General features: G+C 36.2%; 1 protein-coding gene across 2 annotated transcripts in view; it reads left to right on the plus strand.

Annotated features, from left to right (window-relative positions):
* PRKD1 (protein kinase D1) overlaps positions 1–17,762 on the plus strand; it is a 116,640-nt gene that overhangs the window by 72,173 nt on the left and 26,705 nt on the right. The window contains exons 3-7 of one of the 2 annotated variants that reach the window (XM_064715052.1): positions 1,645–1,776; positions 2,471–2,631; positions 5,323–5,346; positions 14,545–14,755; positions 16,384–16,461. In XM_064715052.1, coding sequence (XP_064571122.1) covers positions 1,645–1,776; positions 2,471–2,631; positions 5,323–5,346; positions 14,545–14,755; positions 16,384–16,461 — 606 coding nt within the window. The remainder of the gene's footprint in view (positions 1–1,644; positions 1,777–2,470; positions 2,632–5,322; positions 5,347–14,544; positions 14,756–16,383; positions 16,462–17,762) is intronic. The other variant, XM_064715053.1, reaches the window with a different exon arrangement.

The following is a 17,762-nucleotide window of genomic DNA, read 5'->3' on the forward strand; positions in this document are numbered from 1 at the left end:
TAATTTAGTTTCAGGATATTTTAAATATGTTGGACTATTTTATGAGGTCCTGGTGTTATGAATTAGGTAAAATTTTGTAATATAGCTTTTTATGATATAACGCTGAGAGAAGAAAGGGAGATCCTGAAATAAACAAACTGTTAAATGATTTGCATTGTTCTAGTAAAAACATTTTGGAAAAGTGAAATTTGATATTATTAGAATGATTGGATCCTAGTTTGGGGTGGTATTCTAAGTACTTTTATTAATAGATCTCAAGACTGGTTGTGACTAGAAACTTATTTTTCTGTGGACACTTTTGGAAAAGAGTTGCAGGTTTTTGCAGAGAAGCAACTGAGACCAGGACATAAGTCTTTATTGATACCCTCTTGTTAATTAAAAATGTTTTCTTGATCAGTATGCAGATTTTTGGTTCTCTTTTCATTAGTTGATAAAGTAGGAAGCCAGGGTATTTGGATCTTTTAGGAATTCCTCTTAATTGAACCATTAAAAACCAGGGCTGCATGGGGGATGGGTTGTTTTGGTTTTTGGGTGGAGTTTTTTTTGTTGTTGTTTTTTGTTAGTTTGGTTGGGGTTTTTTCTCTCTTTCTTTCTGTCAATTGCAAATCAGGAATATATTTCTGTTGAAAGAGTAAGTATTTCTGTTAAATGCCTACATGCCTATTGCATTCTCTCTGATATCAGTGAAGAGTAAGCACACAAATAACTTGTTTAAATGGCAATCTAAATGAGATCAAATGTTTGCATATGTGAGTAGTATTTACAACATTTGACAGATATTTCTTTAGACTAACATATGTTTACGACAATAAGAAAAGGAAAATATTTCATTTAAATCTGTTTTTAAAAGTGTTGTGGTACTGTCTCTGTGTTATAGATAGTTTAAAAAACATTTTAGTTAGTTATTTTTAAAGTTTGCGCTAGTGCCTTTAACTAGCCCCTCTAACTTTTGCAGCTGTTACACCAGCTGCAGGCTCATGTCACTTTGTAAGAAAGGCACAACCATCTTCCAGGTTGCCCTGCAAGGTTTTTTTCTCTATTGAAATTTGGGTATATCATTACATGTTTTGTTCTTAAGCTCTAATGTATGTTTTTAACTTGTGTGATCAATTCACTGATACCAACATAGGCTGCTGAATTAATTATACCAAGTGATCAGCAGAAACAGGCTATTTTAGATGCACTTCCATTTGTCAAAAAAACCTATTTTTTGCAGTATTTCTTTATTGGATGTGTTCAGTATATTTTATGTACATGCACCTTGAAAGTGTAGTGAGTAAAGCCTGTAAAAGAGTATTTTGAAAAATTTCTGACGTTTGATTGAACTGTGACAATTTTGGTAAATGTTGATATGCTGTTATACTCCTGTGTTTGATTGGAAAAATGTTGTCAGAGATGTCATTGCTGCAGGTTTGTAAATGCAGCTTTAAGCTTTTTCCAGTGGTCATTGTAGTATGAAGGCATATCATCACTCTTTTTGTCTTCAAAATATTATGCAGTGAGCAATTCCAAATCCAAGGTTCAGCATCATAGTGGCCAAAAGGAGTTTTGCATTGTTCTGTGGTGAAGTACCTAATAAGTGAAGAAGAGTAGTTATGTTACCTTTTATTTATGTTAATTTTGTGTATGATCTTACTGCTTTAGCTTCTGCTACATTTGAAGACTTCCAAATCCGGCCCCATGCTCTGTTTGTTCATTCCTACCGGGCTCCAGCCTTCTGTGACCATTGTGGAGAGATGCTCTGGGGGCTGGTGCGTCAGGGACTCAAATGTGAAGGTAAGCTGCAGTGAGATGTAATTTTTCAGTCTAAAGAAGAGACTTTTCCATTCTACTTCTGTGTGTTGTGTCTAATGCTGCTTTTAAATTAGTTGGAGACAGTAAGACCTGTCAAAGGACTTAACTGATTAAAGAACTTATCTTTTTGACTGCTCTGAGGCATCTCAGATATGGCTTTGTAACCTTCAGTGTAAAAAACTTTGCTTGATATGTAGTTTTAAGAAAAGGCTGCATGTCTTACTCTTTCCTTACAATTTTTAATGAGCCTGTGTCTCGCAGTAATTCAGATTATTTAACTGAAATTACTGTCAATCCATATGAAGTTGTAATAGCTAAGTTTTCTCACTTTGCCACACCTGTTTGACTTCTGGTAGACTAAATCCAATAGAATATACCATTTGCAGTGAGACTTCCTTACCTTCCAAGTGCTGGTCATGGAAATTTCCTGCACTTTGAGACCATAAATTTTGAAAAATCAGAGAAAAACCACTGGTTGTAGATGTATCTATTTATTTGGAGCTGATAACATTGTCACTCAAAAAATTTGCTAGAATAAAAGAGCAGGGTAGAGGGAAAAGTTTCATCAAATTTGAGGCTAATGGTTTTGAATTTGTGTTGTTTTTGAAAAATCAAAAATTACTTGCTTTTTTGACTAGTAAACCATAATGGGATGATTTTAAATTTCTCTTTTCAGGATGTGGTCTGAACTACCATAAGAGATGTGCATTTAAAATCCCCAACAACTGCAGTGGTGTACGGAAAAGACGCCTGTCGAATGTATCCCTGACAGGAGCCAGCACCATTCGGACAGTGTCTGCAGAGCCCTCACTCAGCGCCTCAGATGAAGCCCTTCTGGTATGGCATTCCCTAGCTGTAAAGGCCATGGGAGGAGCTGAGAAACAATGATATTTGGTGCTGTAGAATCTGGTTTTGCCTGTTACAGGCTACAGAGGAGGGTGGTATGTAAATTATAAATTAAGGGAAGGCATCTTGACGTAAAAGGGAGGTCACCAGCTTAAGGTATGTGGGTTTAAGGTATGTGTCACTTCTGATACTCCCAGGAGACTCCTCACTTGTCAAGAATTAGGTTATTTTTAAAGGCCTAAAGCTGCCACATGTGCTAAATAAGTAGCTGGATCTTGAAGAATCTCTTCTGGAACTAGATGTTGAATTTCTTCTGTTTCGGGCCATTATTTCCCTTGGCTTATTGAATAGGAAAGGTTTGCCTCATTAGAGCACTGTGACCCAGACACCACAGCACTAAACTGGGTGTCTGTCACAGTCAGGTCTGTCATTAATTAGTTGGAGCCTGTGTATTTCGCATATTTCTGGCTGTTCAGAAGAAAGTGGCAGAAATCTCCATTAAATGGCTCTTTGTGGTGAATGTATTTATATGTCCGTATTTAGATGTGTAGAGGTATATATAGGTATGCAGTATACACAAAAGCACATAAATATATGGTGTACTTGTATATTCATTTATGTATTAGTTTTCTGAAAGGAAAGCAAAATGTCGATTGGAGTAAATAACCTATTTTTATTTTTAGCATGTTTGTTCTTTTTAGCACTCATGGTCATAATACACTTGAATAGTTAAGATTTTATACAATGTATAAATGAATCCACTGCTAAGTGAAGGTTTTGAAAACCTTAAGGTTTAAAAGAGAGGAAAGAATTTATAAGTACACACAACAATTATCATGTTTTCCTCTCAATTAGAATATTAAACTTATTAAACTTGACATACTAAAAGGACACTATTGCAAATTATGTAGACATGGTGTTAGATGCAGTACCATCTATGAACCATAATTATGTACTTATGCTACTGATTATCATTAGTCTAAAGCTACTTGGAAATTAAGGTTAACATTATGAATCTTTATTTTTAATTGAAAAGCTGCATAAATGAGTAAGGTGCTTAAGTTCTGCAAACTACAGCAACAAATGTTTACAGATTAATCATAATTCTCAGCAGGTTGTGTCAGAAATTACTTAGGTCAAGACAGAAAATTTTGAGGAAGACTGGCCCTAATTCTGATCTCATCTTTAAAAAAAAATTCTTAGCAATATTGTATGAGTGAGCATCCTGGTATACCGTCTATAAATATTCACTTCACTGTACAGTTAAAATGTAGCAGAAATTTTTCAATTTGAAAACATTTTAAATTGTATGACTGTTTTGTTTGCTGACCCATTCTTATACAAAACACCTGTTTTGCAAAGCTGTATATTTCAAAATGTTTGACAGCATTAAAATTGCCAGTGAAGAGATGCAGTAAGTATTGTCCATACTGCAGGCTATACTTCTCTGAAACCTTGTAAACGTTGGAGTCCCTGTGTTGATGATTCAGAACATCACACGTGCTCACACACGTGCATGCCCAAAGGAAATATATTTGCAGTAGGTAAAGGGATGGGCCTGGAGAAATCAAGTAGTTTTCTTATCTCACTTTTATTTCATGAAATCCTGGTATCATTTACCAGGTTTTTGGAAATGCTCTAACCCATGGCTTCTTCTTTTCTGTTTAGTTTTTTTTTTCCTTTAAATGTATTTCCATTCCCGTCCTCCCACCCTGCTTTTTTTAATTGGCATAAGCTTTGTCAGTTCTCATGTACCAGGTCTGTCCTTTGGACTCATTTCTTCTCCAGTGCTTATGAGATAAGTTTTATGGCAGTTCATATGGTGATGCCAAACAAACCATGCACTTTGGAATGTCTTTCATTTTTCTGCAGTCTGTGTGAATATACTGAAAAATATCAACTTTGTTCATAAAAGTGTACCATTCATTAATAATATTGATGTGTTACTTGAATCACTGCTAACAAAATATAATCTCTGTTATAGCTGTCAGTTCTTCAGATAGGACTAAAATGTATTTTTACCCTTAATTACCACGTAGAGTCAGAGCAGTTGAGAAAGAATAATTTCTGGAGATCTTTGATAAAGATATAATTATCAAACTGAATTGTTTCTTATTTTTTTGTTCGTGCTGTGTGCACCTTATAGGAGACACAGCATGTAAACCTGCCTTCTGGAAAAATAGCATGTATAAAGTGAATAAGATATGTCCTGTCTTTTGAAATTTTCTAATCTAAAAATCTTTGAGGCAGGGTAGTGTGGAATAATGCAAAATGTACCTATACTTCCATAGGGAACCACAGAAACAGTTTAAGTTTGGGTATAAATTTTTTCATTAGCCAAAAATTGTTTCATTTGAGCTGAAAATTGAATGGGGACTGTATTTGAGTACAGCTTTAAAAATCTACCTCCAAAGAATAAAATCTTCTTTTGATTCTTAACTTAGTAGTGTAAAACTCATCAACAGAAATACTAAAAACAAAGTAGAACTAGGAGGATACAATGCAACCCAGATTTTTATGCCTCAGCTCAAATGCCGTTTTAAGCATTTATTCTATAAAAAAGAATGAGAGTATAATATGTTCCCACATTCATGCTTGCTTCTAAAATAACAATATTTTCTGTCTTTTTCTCCCACTTATTTCTTTGTTCTGTTTTTTTTCTTCTTTCCAACTACCTGTCAGTCTCCTGTCAGCCCTGGCTATGAGGTATGTACTGAATTTACTCCCTACCATGCTATTAGCAGCATCCTCTTTTATGATTATCAGTATAAATTTGAAGGCATGCAGGAATTAAATCAGATTTCTTAAGTCCTGATTCCAAAGTGAAGATCGTAATTCTTATGCTAAACAGTAAAATTAGTAAACATTAAAATATTTCAATACAAAAGTGACTTTTGCATTTGGTTGGCATCAAAGAGGTCATTGGTTAGACTGAAGCCTTATTTTATATTGTAGTAACACATGGGGAAAAAAATTGCCTTCACTTTCAGGACTTGGTAATTTGCTGGAGTAGAAAATAAACATTTTATTTTTAAGCTGAAACAAACCTCACATTCAAATGCTCACCAGCATACACCATACTACCACTGGGCCAGCTCTTTCTTTCAGACTGTGGTGGAATTAAATTTTTTTTTATTAAAAAAAAAACCCGAATAGTGCAGGATTCTATATTTCTGTGGAAATAGCGATGAACATTGTACAAATAAGTTACAGCTCTATATAAAAAAGAGTATCACGTCTAAATTAAAAAAAAACAAATTTAAGTGGGTGATTTATTTCAAAGGTTGCTCTCTTTGACTTTCAGTTTGGATTTTTTAAAGAAGTTTGGTTTGTTTAAAGTTTCAAAAGCTTTTGAAACTAAGAAGTGTTGGCATCTTTCCCTTGCAGCATGTATTTGGGATACACATGTTAAAAATACTACATTTTAGAAATACAACATAGTTAGTCTGAGGAATATTTTGTTGTGCTAAAATGAAGATTTCCATGGCCAAACAACTATTTCTTTGAAATAAATAGCTTTATTTCCTGTAATCATAGGATGGCTTAGGTTGGAAGGGACTTTACAGATCCTGTTTCTAACTCTCTACAATGGTTAGGATCATCTTCCACTAGAGCAGTTGTTCAAAGTCCCACTGAACACTTGCAGGGATGAGGTTTATATTTCTTCCTAAAACACATACGTTCTTACTGTGTGGCCCAGAATTCCAGCTCCACAGAATATCCATAAAGCAATACAAGCATGTATATATAAACCAGTTTTTGTAACATCTAAGATAATTGTGTTCTAAATGCAGTCTGATAAATGATGAGTCCACCAATCTGGATGATGGTGGTTTACCCTAAAGTAGCAGTAATTAAAGATAGGTGTGAAAAAAAAAGGTATTTGGAGGAAAAACAAAATTGTATTCTTCTTGTGAAAAGATGTTAGCTATCTATGGTTTTGCTTCAAACTATATTTATATGACACAATAGTATTTTATTTCTCTTTTTTAATATATGTTTCCATTATTTTGGGAAGTTTTGTGTTCTAGAAGTAACAAATATAGTAAGGTCATTTTATAAACACACTTGAAGGGATTTTTCAGAAAAAGTCTAGCTGAGCTTTGTTTTTAAAATAGGAGTGATGTGCCTCATGGGGCATAGGTAAGTGGAATGTTACATATTATCTTCGCTTTTTGATGAAGAATCAGGATTTACAGTTCTTTTTTGCTAAATAATTTAAAATTTAAAATGTATATAGTTTTAGTTGAAAAGACTACTTTTGTATCACTGACAGAATACAAAGCACCAGGTGTTGCTTGCCTCTGTAGATTTGTTATAAGCAGAGCTGGCTTGAGGCTTTTTGGCTATATATAGAAGAGTGATTCTGCAGAACTAGGACAGTAGATGCTCTGGGAGGGAATTGCCTTGAGTTGTGGGTGGCCATTTTCTCTTTCTTCCCTCACACCCAACACTCAATAGAGATGCCCTTTTGTCTTGGCCCACTGAAATAAGGAGTCCTTGTTTCCAGTGACTCAGAAATAGCCACTCTAACAAGCCTTTGTTTTCCACTCTCCTACAGAAGATGCATCTCCTTTTCCAAGTTCAGTCCCTACAGTCTTGTGCAGGGACTCCCTCCCCAGCTCACTGAACTGGAAAAAAGGCCCTTGAGGGGGGAATGAGAAAGGGCTGGGATGTTGCAGCTGAGGGCATCTCGGTGCCTTAAACCACTTCTAATTACAAGTCCTTTTCTAATGGCTGAAGTAGAGTTCATTAGACCAAAGATCCTCAAAGGCAAAATTAATATTTTCTTTTGAAGGCACTTGAGTTAACTGTGAATTAATACTGTTCTGTTATGTTTATTCTTGTCACCCTCAAGTTATCTTTCCATGCTCCAGTGATACACACTGCACATTCCTCTCTGTCTGAAAGGGAATTTGCTTTCATAGTGCCCATATGTTTAATAAAACCCCCTAAAGATAGAGCTCCTGGAGTTTGCTCCAAAATCTAGAGTTTATTTTAAAATAATAGAAGGTGAAATAGAGGCTTTGAGTAATTAAACTGATAATTGCCAGATGCATCAGGTGAATACAGGGTCATGCACTAAACAGAACTAAGAATCGAGAACTCTCGACACTTTCAGTGAATCGGACACTGAAAATTGAATATAGGAATTTTGATTGATTCCACAATCTTTTATGTATTTTTAAATTTTCTTGCCTTCTTACAATAACTTTAGATAGTTACATTAAAAGTCAAAATCAAGAAGTATTTCAAATGTAATTCTCTTGAAGTGGTGCATATCGATGATATTCAAAATGGTACATCTAAGGAAAATTAGGAGCTAGGTTCTTGTAGTTTCTAAGTACTAGCAATATTGAAAATTGCCAAATGCTGCAGCACACATTCTACTTCCCTGTTGTATCTCTGAGACATCATTCATGATTATTTGGGTTATTGTGGATTGGTAAAAGATCCCAAAACATCATTTTGAGGAATAATGGGAATCAGCACAACCTTTTATCTCCCATTACCTGGTCTAGGTGTGTTCAATGGTGCTTGCCCTCCCTTCTAATATATTATCTTGTTATTTTGTTTTGGTGACATAGTATTGCCCCCAAACCTATTGCAGGCCTCACCTAGTAGGTTTTTCTAAATCTCCTTTGTCCAGACCCAAAACTTTCCAAACCAGTGTCTATGGTTAAGCCTAAAGACAGTTGTTATGTCAGTTATCCCTGATTTGGTAAGGATGGTAAGTAGACAGTGACAGATGGGACACATTTATACAGGCGTTGGGGGAGGGAAAACCCAAAGATTTTATATGGTAGGATAAATCAGAATAGTGCAAAGACTATCTTAAGGGTTTTGTATTGAACTGTAATTTGGCTGTGATACCTTTGAGTCATCATGTGTGCTTTTTCTCCCCTTTTTATAAGCTTTGTTCAGCAAGCATAACGAAGCTGCCAGGTCTGGCTTCTGATGTGGGCCTTCTAATACTGCATGATACTTCCATGGAAATAACTTATTAATTAATATACTTAAAATTATGAAGTACATGATACAAGATCAAACTAAACCTAATATTTTTTAATGAACTTGTGTCTGTAAGATGCTGGACAAAAAGCTTTGTGCTATGTAAGTCTTACTGTGGGTGCTGGTACTAGCAAATCCAAAAAGAAAGGGCTTTTATTTTGGGAACCCCCTGGTTCTGAGGAGTCAGCACAGTCCTACAATGCCTCCTGAAACCCAGTAATCTTCTATTGGTACTTTCCAAAATAAGGCAGGTTACAGAGAGAGCATTCAAACCACTGTCTGCTGCTATTGATGTCTGAGTAGAAGAACGGTGTGTATAATAATAGCCATCTGTGGATAGTTTAATATTAAACAGCTTGTACTGAAGTCAGTTCTTTGATGTGTTTACACATGGGAAAGTGAAATGTTTTTCAGACCATAGCTATCTAACTGTGGTGCTTGTGGGATTAAATCATACACTTGACTTGGAGAGGAGTGCAAGAAGCCTTGAAAGACAACACAGTTGATTGCAGTCTAAGTGTGGTATTTCAGTATATTTAACTGAAGATTTGTTTCTTTGAATTCACTTAATTGCAGTCACATAGTTTAATTTGTAAAAGAAAGTCAACATTTGCATTGCATTAAAAACAGAGTTCCTGTGGTTACATAGATATCTAGCATCTCACTTGACAGTAGCTTCCTGTGAGGAAATTGTGTGTGAACATATTAAGGCTTTATCCTCTGCCTTTAATATGGGAAGGAAATGCATGTTTCAACAAGTCTGTTTCAACACTAAAAATGAAACTTCATCCAAACAGTTACTGCTGTTTGTTTTTTTTTAAATAGACATCAGTTTTCTCTGTTGTCCAAGTAAATAAAAATCCCTAGATTGTAAAAATTTATTCTTCTGTTGAGGCAAACATTTCAATATTGTAGGAATACTTTTGTTATTTTTGATTGAATATCTCAGTGTCAACTACAGGAATAATGTTGCAACACCTCTTAGATGTTGAGCCTGCAAAAGGTTAGCACTTCTTTGTGTAAGTTTTGTTAAAAAAACAAATATTTAGTAGAGTATAGGTTGTGTGGCCTGATCTCTTCTGAGTGAAGGTTACTGACTTGAGCATGTTTCCACAAGCACGATTGCCAAAATGGAAGCAGTTGCTTTCTGACTCTTACAGAACATGAAGGTTTTGGTAAAGCTTTTCACAATCCCTGGGATGTATTTAGTGGGACTGTCAAAACCTTTTAAAAGGGGTGAGGCAAACAGCAGTCTCTCTTACGTTTTAGACTAGTCCATGCAGCTGGATTGCAGAGTTGTCTTTGTCTTTGTTCCCAAGAGCCCACTGGGTCCAAGCAGTCAGCTTTTATTGCTTCCCATTAGTCTCTTCAGCATCTCCCTACAGTTTCTTTCTCTTCTGTGCCTGGAAGGAATCCATGTGAATGCTGCATGATGGTCAAACTCATCCAGGTAATAGGAACAGCTTAATCCATATATAAGTCAGTACTTATTTCAGTTTCTTAATTGCAGTGTAATTTTGCAGTGTATTTGGACAAGGTAGAAAAGACAGGAAAGATCTGCTGAGCTATTTTTACCTTTGGGGGACTGTCTTCTTTCTGCAATGACTGTACAATGATTTTGGCTAATGTAGACAAATTCTGGCTGGCTAATGTAGACAAATTGTTGTGCCTTCTAGTAGCTTTCAACAAAGCTCACCAGAACTCACATGAGGGGTTTCAATATATTCCAAAAATTCAAAGAAATTGAACAAGAAGATGAAGAAGTAAGCCATCAGTTAAATAAAAGTCATGGAGAATGCCCCATGTTGGGGAAAAGATTGGCACATCTGCCTTCTTGGAATTAAAAAACCAAAAAAAAACATAAACGTTTTCTATTTTTTCCCCCCAAAGTAAGAGTAAGCAAACTGGATTCTATTAGATATTGTCACAGTTAAAACATTACTGAAGTGTCTGGATGTGATCAGTGTCACTGGGTTAGTTGGACAATCCGGTATTCAGTATATGCACACATTTCTTGGTGTTTGTTGTCACTTGAAAAATCATACTCTTGAGCTCTTAAAGTATAGATTACCTTGCTGGGATGATTGTTCTAAAGGACTATTTAGCATTTGGAACTGTGCAGGCTGTTAGTTTCCATGGTGTAATCTGGTTAAGCAATCATTTCCTGGGAAGTTTCCAGACTTGCTGAGTCAGTAGTCTGGCTGGCTACCAGGAAAAACTCATTTATCTTTCTAACAAACCAGGCACACCAGCTGAAGAAGGAGGTGCTTTGTGGAGGAGATTCTTGCTTTTCCAGTGAAAATAGTATACTTCCTGGTTTCCTATGCTTTCAGGGGCTTAACATTGTGGCATCTGATGCTGGGAGTGCTGGAAGTTAGAGTTGAGAGATCTTGACAGGACTTTCAGACCGTGTTGGGAGGAGAAGCTTATCTGGCAAGAGAGAGGAGGTGCTCCACCTAATCAATCAGTCATCAGAGGGTGTGGGAGATGCTCCAGCTGCTGCTGCCATGAGTTATCTGTCAGCAGCTTCCCTTCCCCTGCTACCTTTGAGTGGGACCCAGGGGCACATTGCCTCTGGCTGCAAGAGGGAGGGAATGGAGTCAGGCATATCAGGACTGGGCATACAGGAGTGAGACCAGATCCGTGAATTCTGATGTCTCTTCTAGCATGGGAGAAGGTGAAACTTGGCTTTACCTCTTGACCTTAAGTCACTGTAAGTTGAGAATTGCTGGTGCCTTACAAGGTGTGCTACGGTGCTGCCATGTAGCAGCCCAGCACTTGTGGAATGGCAAAGGAAAGCTGAAATACTTTTCTCTATAAATTTGACTTGAAGACTGACATCTAGCAGTAGGTTTTCCAGAGTTTTATGTTTTGTTTAGTATCCATTACTGCTTGAGCTGTAGAGAACTCTTATGAATTACTAACAAAAGCTTAGTTATTTGTCTGTTCAGGAACACAACTTCGCAGCCATGTGAAATGAGACTTGAAGTAATTACTTCAGAATTTATAACTGTGCATTGACTAATACAAATTTTGAGAAAAAAACCCCTAGCAAACAGCACAACAAAAGCTTTATTAATCATAACTATTTGATCAAGCCTGATGGTATGATGAGTAACTGTTTCAGAGTAATCTCAGAAACAATCAACTCAATGTAGAGCATCTAGAATTCACTTTTTGTTCAACCTGATATTTTCTCAGAAACATATACTAGCACATTAAAACTGAAAAATTTGCCATCAATCTGAGCAAGAAAAAGCAAATAGTTTGTCCCATACTTGTACTGTACCACACCTGAGATTTGATCAGACATCTAGGTCAGAGCCTAAGCTGTAGGGAAGACCGTCTCTCTCTGTCTCTCTCTGTTAATCACAACTGCCCAAGATTATTCTCAGTACATTTCAGCAACACTGCTGAAGTTTCTAAAATCTGCAAGGCATTTGGTGAGGAAAACAGCCAAACCAATTTTCTAAAATCCTTTAAACATGAAGGCACCTAGGTATAAATAATTTGGACTTTGCAGTATTCGATTGCCAAAATAATTTTTAATTAGGCAGTAATTTGGAAAATGAAGACAAAGAGTGATCCTAGAAAATAGGTTTAATTTAGATTATATTAGTCGGGATTCTAAGAGAGATTATAGGATTAGGAGATATTTGGATTACTTTTACTGCAGGGAAGGGTAAGTTTGTCAAGAAACCGCTCTAGTCATAAGAATGGTAAACTGAAATATTAGTTTGTTGCAGTGGCATGATGAAAGCAATCATTAGAACTCTTTTCCTTACATAGTCTCACTCCTTTTCAATTAAACTTCATTTTAAGAAACTAGCATCGCTACGTGTCCACCAAATGTCCATTGGAAGTAGTGATTAGAAGTAAGAACCCTTTAGGATTTTTTTATTCAAAAAGAAAATATCTACATTAAATTGTAGTATGTCACAAGTAAAACTCTTCTTGTGGACACTGAAGAGCAAACTCAGGGCTAACTTTCTGGTCATAGGGTAGGGTTGAGGCTGTAACTTGTAAGGCACTGAACTAGAGCTATGACGTAGCATCAGTCTGGACCAAAATTGTTTCTATTCTACACAGGTGTAAAACTCTGAGAACTGCATTTCTGTTTCTCACTGCTCCTTGTGAGCTTTGCCCCATCCACAGACACTGAGGGCTGTAATTTCCAGGCAGCTGCTACTAGCTGAGCAATGCAGTTTGTGCAGAATATGTGGCTCTTTCTTCTGTCCTGATGGTCTTCTGCCTTCCATTTTGCAGCCTGTCCATGCTGACTTCATAAAACTTAGTGCAATCTGCCTTAGAAATATTAGGCAAATTTTATTAGTAGGTAATAAATATGGAAGAAATTTTATCTCAAATTGAGACTAATTAATCGTTTGGATTTTTAAAATATGCACAAGTGCTTTGCAGAGCATGAAGATTTAAACCTCAGGAAGTAATAAACCCATAATATCAGAGTATGTACTCAGAGTTTTCCCAATTTTATTTGTGATAAAGAAAAGACAGATGCTTTCTTTCAATCTAGTTTCTTTGTGGTGGCCATATGTACCTGGCTCATACAATGGATTTTGCATATTTTTCCTTTATTTGAAAGGGCTGTGTTAGTACAGCGGATCTTTATGCCTCTTGGAAAAGACACCTAATTCTACAGTATAATCAAAGAATTCATCTTTGCAGCAAGAAATCTTTATGAACTTTGTAAGGAAGAAATTTTTTTTTTCCCCATGGCAAATACACTGTGAAGGCAAAGCCGGAAACTAACTCCTTATGTGGTTCTACCATTAAAATGGCTTCTGAATTCCTCTCTACTCCAAAAGATAGAAGCATACAAAAATGTATTTCTCTATATTTTCGTGACTGGGAAATAGTAATCAGATGGAGGAATTTCTATAGCATTATGTGTTTGAATCTGAGCAGTGTTTCAAGTTAATGTCTACGTGAAGCTTCATCTACTACAGTATTTGAACAGTGCAGGCTCACCCTGAGTGATTTTTTTTCTGGTGTTCAGTTATCTGATTATTTGTGGGTGATAATGAGAAGGTGTTTTAAATAATCAAGCTGTATTTTCTCTTTTTTTTTTTTCTCCTTTCAGTGTTAATTGTGGGTGTAGTTTGGTTGTTTCTCAACAGCATGTATTAGAAGAAAGCAGTTTTCTAGGCAAGTTGTTTTCTGGGTTAATTATCATAAGTACATCTAAGTTTAATAGGAAAAATATGGTAACTCATTTATTCCAGAAATTCTTTGTATTTCATGCCTTAAACTGTGTGTCTCACAAATTATATATATATATATATATACACACACACACAGATACACATATATATACACATATACATAATAGGTATTTAAAAGGGTGTGTGTGTATATATACACACACACGCCTTTAAATACCTGTTGTGATCTATTGTGCAAAATCTAAATGTAGTAAGGTTAGCAGTAGCAAAAATCATAAATAGTTTTTCTGTCATTAACCTACATGCATACTGAATAACGTAATAATTTTTTAATGTTTATACAAAAAATACAGCCTTCAAAAGTTTCTTTTGATGTAAAATAGAAAATAAGAGGTTAAAATATTTTTTATCAATGTAAAATGCTTTCCTAAGAAATTTTGGTGAGCATTTTAATTTTGATTAATTTTTTTTAAAAAAATCTGTTTCACTCACAACACAAAGTATATGATAGTAGTGTTGGCAAAGGTGTTCAATAGCATCCAAATTTTTCAAAAGCAGTTTGAGAGAGGCGTGATGCATGTTTTATTAGTGTTTAAAGGCACTTAGATGACTTTTTATGACATATGACAGTGTTATTGAAGAGAGAGAATATATGAATATGATATTCTTTACAAAATGAATACAAAACTCCTTTTTATGTATTTTACAGCAAAAGACACCATCAGAATCATACATGGGGCGAGAGAAGAGGTCGAATTCACAGTCCTACATTGGACGGCCTATTCAACTAGACAAGATTTTACTGTCTAAAGTTAAAGTGCCTCATACTTTTGTCATCCACTCCTACACACGTCCAACAGTTTGCCAGTACTGCAAGAAGCTTCTCAAAGGGCTTTTTAGACAGGGTTTGCAGTGCAAAGGTAAGTAAATGTCCTTTAGGAACATAAAAGCTAAGCATAATAAAGTTAATGAATTAGTGTTTGAGTGGTTACTATATCGCGTTATTCATGATTTCCTCACTAAACTGTCTGCGTGTAGGCACATGTACAATTACACTGGATTAAGCTGCAGTCAAAATTACAGTAATTGGTGTTCTGTAGGAGCTGGCTGCGTGGCTGTTCATTCTTACCCTTTGATGTATGTGCAGTAGCTCACATTTTTCATTCAGGTGTAAATGATCTTGTATTTGGCATAGGGGAAGCTGTGCTTACAGCAGAATAGTTAACATAATGGACTATATTCTTATCTTCATTGTTGTTGATCTACCAAGTCCTGTGTGTAAATTGAAGAAGCATAAGCCTGAGCCTCAGCAGCTCAGTGCTTCAGGGAAGTTGTAATGGAAGTAAAATACGATGGGGTTATATGAGAATTTAAACCCACATTTTTTCAGTGTGACTAACGTGCTCTCAAGTGTCATGACATTGTATACCTTAGTAGGTGCTGAAGTGAGTCAGGCCCCTTGGATTGCTGGCTCACCTTGGCCAGCCTTAGCCTGTAAATACAAAGCATTGTGCATGTTATGGGGTCGGAATGGTGGCTAATGGAGGCTTAAAATCACCTTCCTTCTATTACAATAAATAATAACTATCATAAAATTAATCAGTATACTTTGTGCTACTTCTTTAAACCCTGCAAAATTCAAAGTTGCATTAATTCAACTTAAGGTGTGATTCTGATGCAATTTAACTAAAATAAAATATCTATCAAAGCATCACCTATTTCAGTTCATTTTGAATCCTGGTGATCTAAGCAAATATTAACCTAATTTAAAAAAAATTAATATTTATCTGTAGTTTGGCACTCCTGTACCTCTAGTTGGTGTTTGGATCAATCTTAAATAATTGCAAGGTATGGACAGCCTTAGAATATTTTTTTCTTTCTGTCTTTCATTTTCCTGTTAGTAACTTACAGCTCTTAGTTTAAGTAAAATGTGTTCATACGATGAAAGAAAACAATTCCCATGACATATAATGAAGTGCTACTTACACGTATGAAAGAAGTAAAAAAAAAAAAATATTGAAAAATAAGGAAGGGAATGAAGGAACCCATAGTTGGAAGGTGTCCAGAAGCTGCCTTGTGATGTAAAAAACAAATATTTTCTCACTTAAAATTGTTGGCTAGGGTTCTCCTGTTTCAATTTTCAGTCATCAGTATTTCCTATGTAGTCAGTTCCTTAAACTGCAGCTGATACACTGCAGCCCACTCTGCTTCTTTCACTGGAAAGGCAGCTCTGGCTTTGGAGCCAGGCACTTGTGTCTCCTCATCACTTGCCTAGATGAACTGAGCACCACTTTGGCTGCTGTAGTGCTGCAGCACCCAGCTACCCTTGGAAAGACATTTTTTTCCCTCAGAAATGTGTTTCTAGCATCTTCATCCTGCCCCTTCCACTGCCAGATAGCATGGAGCCGGGCTAGTGCACACTCTCTGAACATAAGACTCGTATTAGTGAAATGATAGGGCCTAATAGCTATAGGCTGGGTAGCAGGGGAAATATAATTGTGTCACAGAAAAAGAAATAATTTGGCTGTTTCCCTTTTTCACTTATCAGACTGTAGATTCAACTGTCACAAACGCTGTGCTCCGAAAGTGCCAAATAACTGCCTGGGGGAAGTTGCCATTAATGGAGGTAAGTTGCATTGACAGTTGTTCCTGTCATTGTTTAAACCATCAGTTAAACAAAAGAAATGTAAAACTGTGATGTGTACAAACACAAATTTTTCCCTTGCTTGGGAGTGGCCTTTCCTCTGCAATATTTCTGTTGTATGTCGAAGATGAAGTGTGGGAGGAATGCTGCGAGTAGCTCATACACCATCCTTTAGGAGGGTTTCTTGCAAATAAGTGGCACTGGCAGACAGGCTAAGCTCTGCCACAGAGGTGATGTCAGCAGCAAAATGGCCCCGTGATAACACCTGGTAAATGCAGAATGCCAGAGGAAAGCCAAGCATGTGAAAAGTTGGCGCTCATCTGTTCGCTAGAAGCACAACATTTTCTTTTATTGGGAGTGGAGAAAAAAGTGGTTATGGATGATCTTCCTGAGAAGGAAAAACATACCTAGAAGAACTAGGAATGCCCTTCAGAAAAAAAAATCCACCATTCACTGGTGGCATAAAACTAATAATACCAGTTGCCACAAATCAGGTCTTGACTATCTGCTGATTTTCCCATGCATGTGCTGCTGGTGTTTGAGTTATGTATAAGGGTGTATAGGTAGGCTTGACAGACAGTACTGGAGAAAAAGGAGTGGCTGTAGATGAGTTTTTGACTGCCTTGAAAATGTCACTTTCCTGTGTGATGAGGGAATGAGAAGTGTGGTGAAGTGCTCACTTTCTAATGTATATTACTGTAATGTCAGCCTGAACTGCTTCTGAGGTTAACTGTTACCTTATGATGCCTTCTTTTTCCTTTAAATCAGTGGTCTACTTTATTGAAGACATATCAAGAAATTCCAAAATTAGGAACATTAACTAATATTTTTCACAGTATTTCTCATAGTAGTGTTACTGTATCACTATGAAGTTTTTATGTTTAATAGGAAAATTCCTACAGGTACTAAGTATTCCACTTGAAATGTGACAAAGTACATGATTTTATGGAAAGCAGATGATGTCTTCCTGTTGAATGTCATTTCTGATGCACCTCTCATTGGATTTCTGGAGTCACTGTTTTTTTTTCTTGTTTTTAGTCTTGCACCATTTATACCTCACTTAACCATCAACCATCCCACAACACAACTATTTGTTCAGGAGCGCAAGTAATGTTGCTAATGGAAATTTGTGGTTTGGTTTTCAAAAACTAAAATATACACTATGAAATGTTAATTCCATTGATAGGAGTTTGAAGTTTGCCCTGAGATTTGTAGTCAGAGAAAGTAACTAAATCTGCTCATAAATGATAAACTAAAGTGCTGTGAAAAGACAGGAAGGACCA

Source organism: Zonotrichia leucophrys, chromosome 5 (assembly GCF_028769735.1).
Source record: "Zonotrichia leucophrys gambelii isolate GWCS_2022_RI chromosome 5, RI_Zleu_2.0, whole genome shotgun sequence".
Classification (NCBI taxonomy): Eukaryota; Metazoa; Chordata; class Aves; order Passeriformes; family Passerellidae; genus Zonotrichia; species Zonotrichia leucophrys.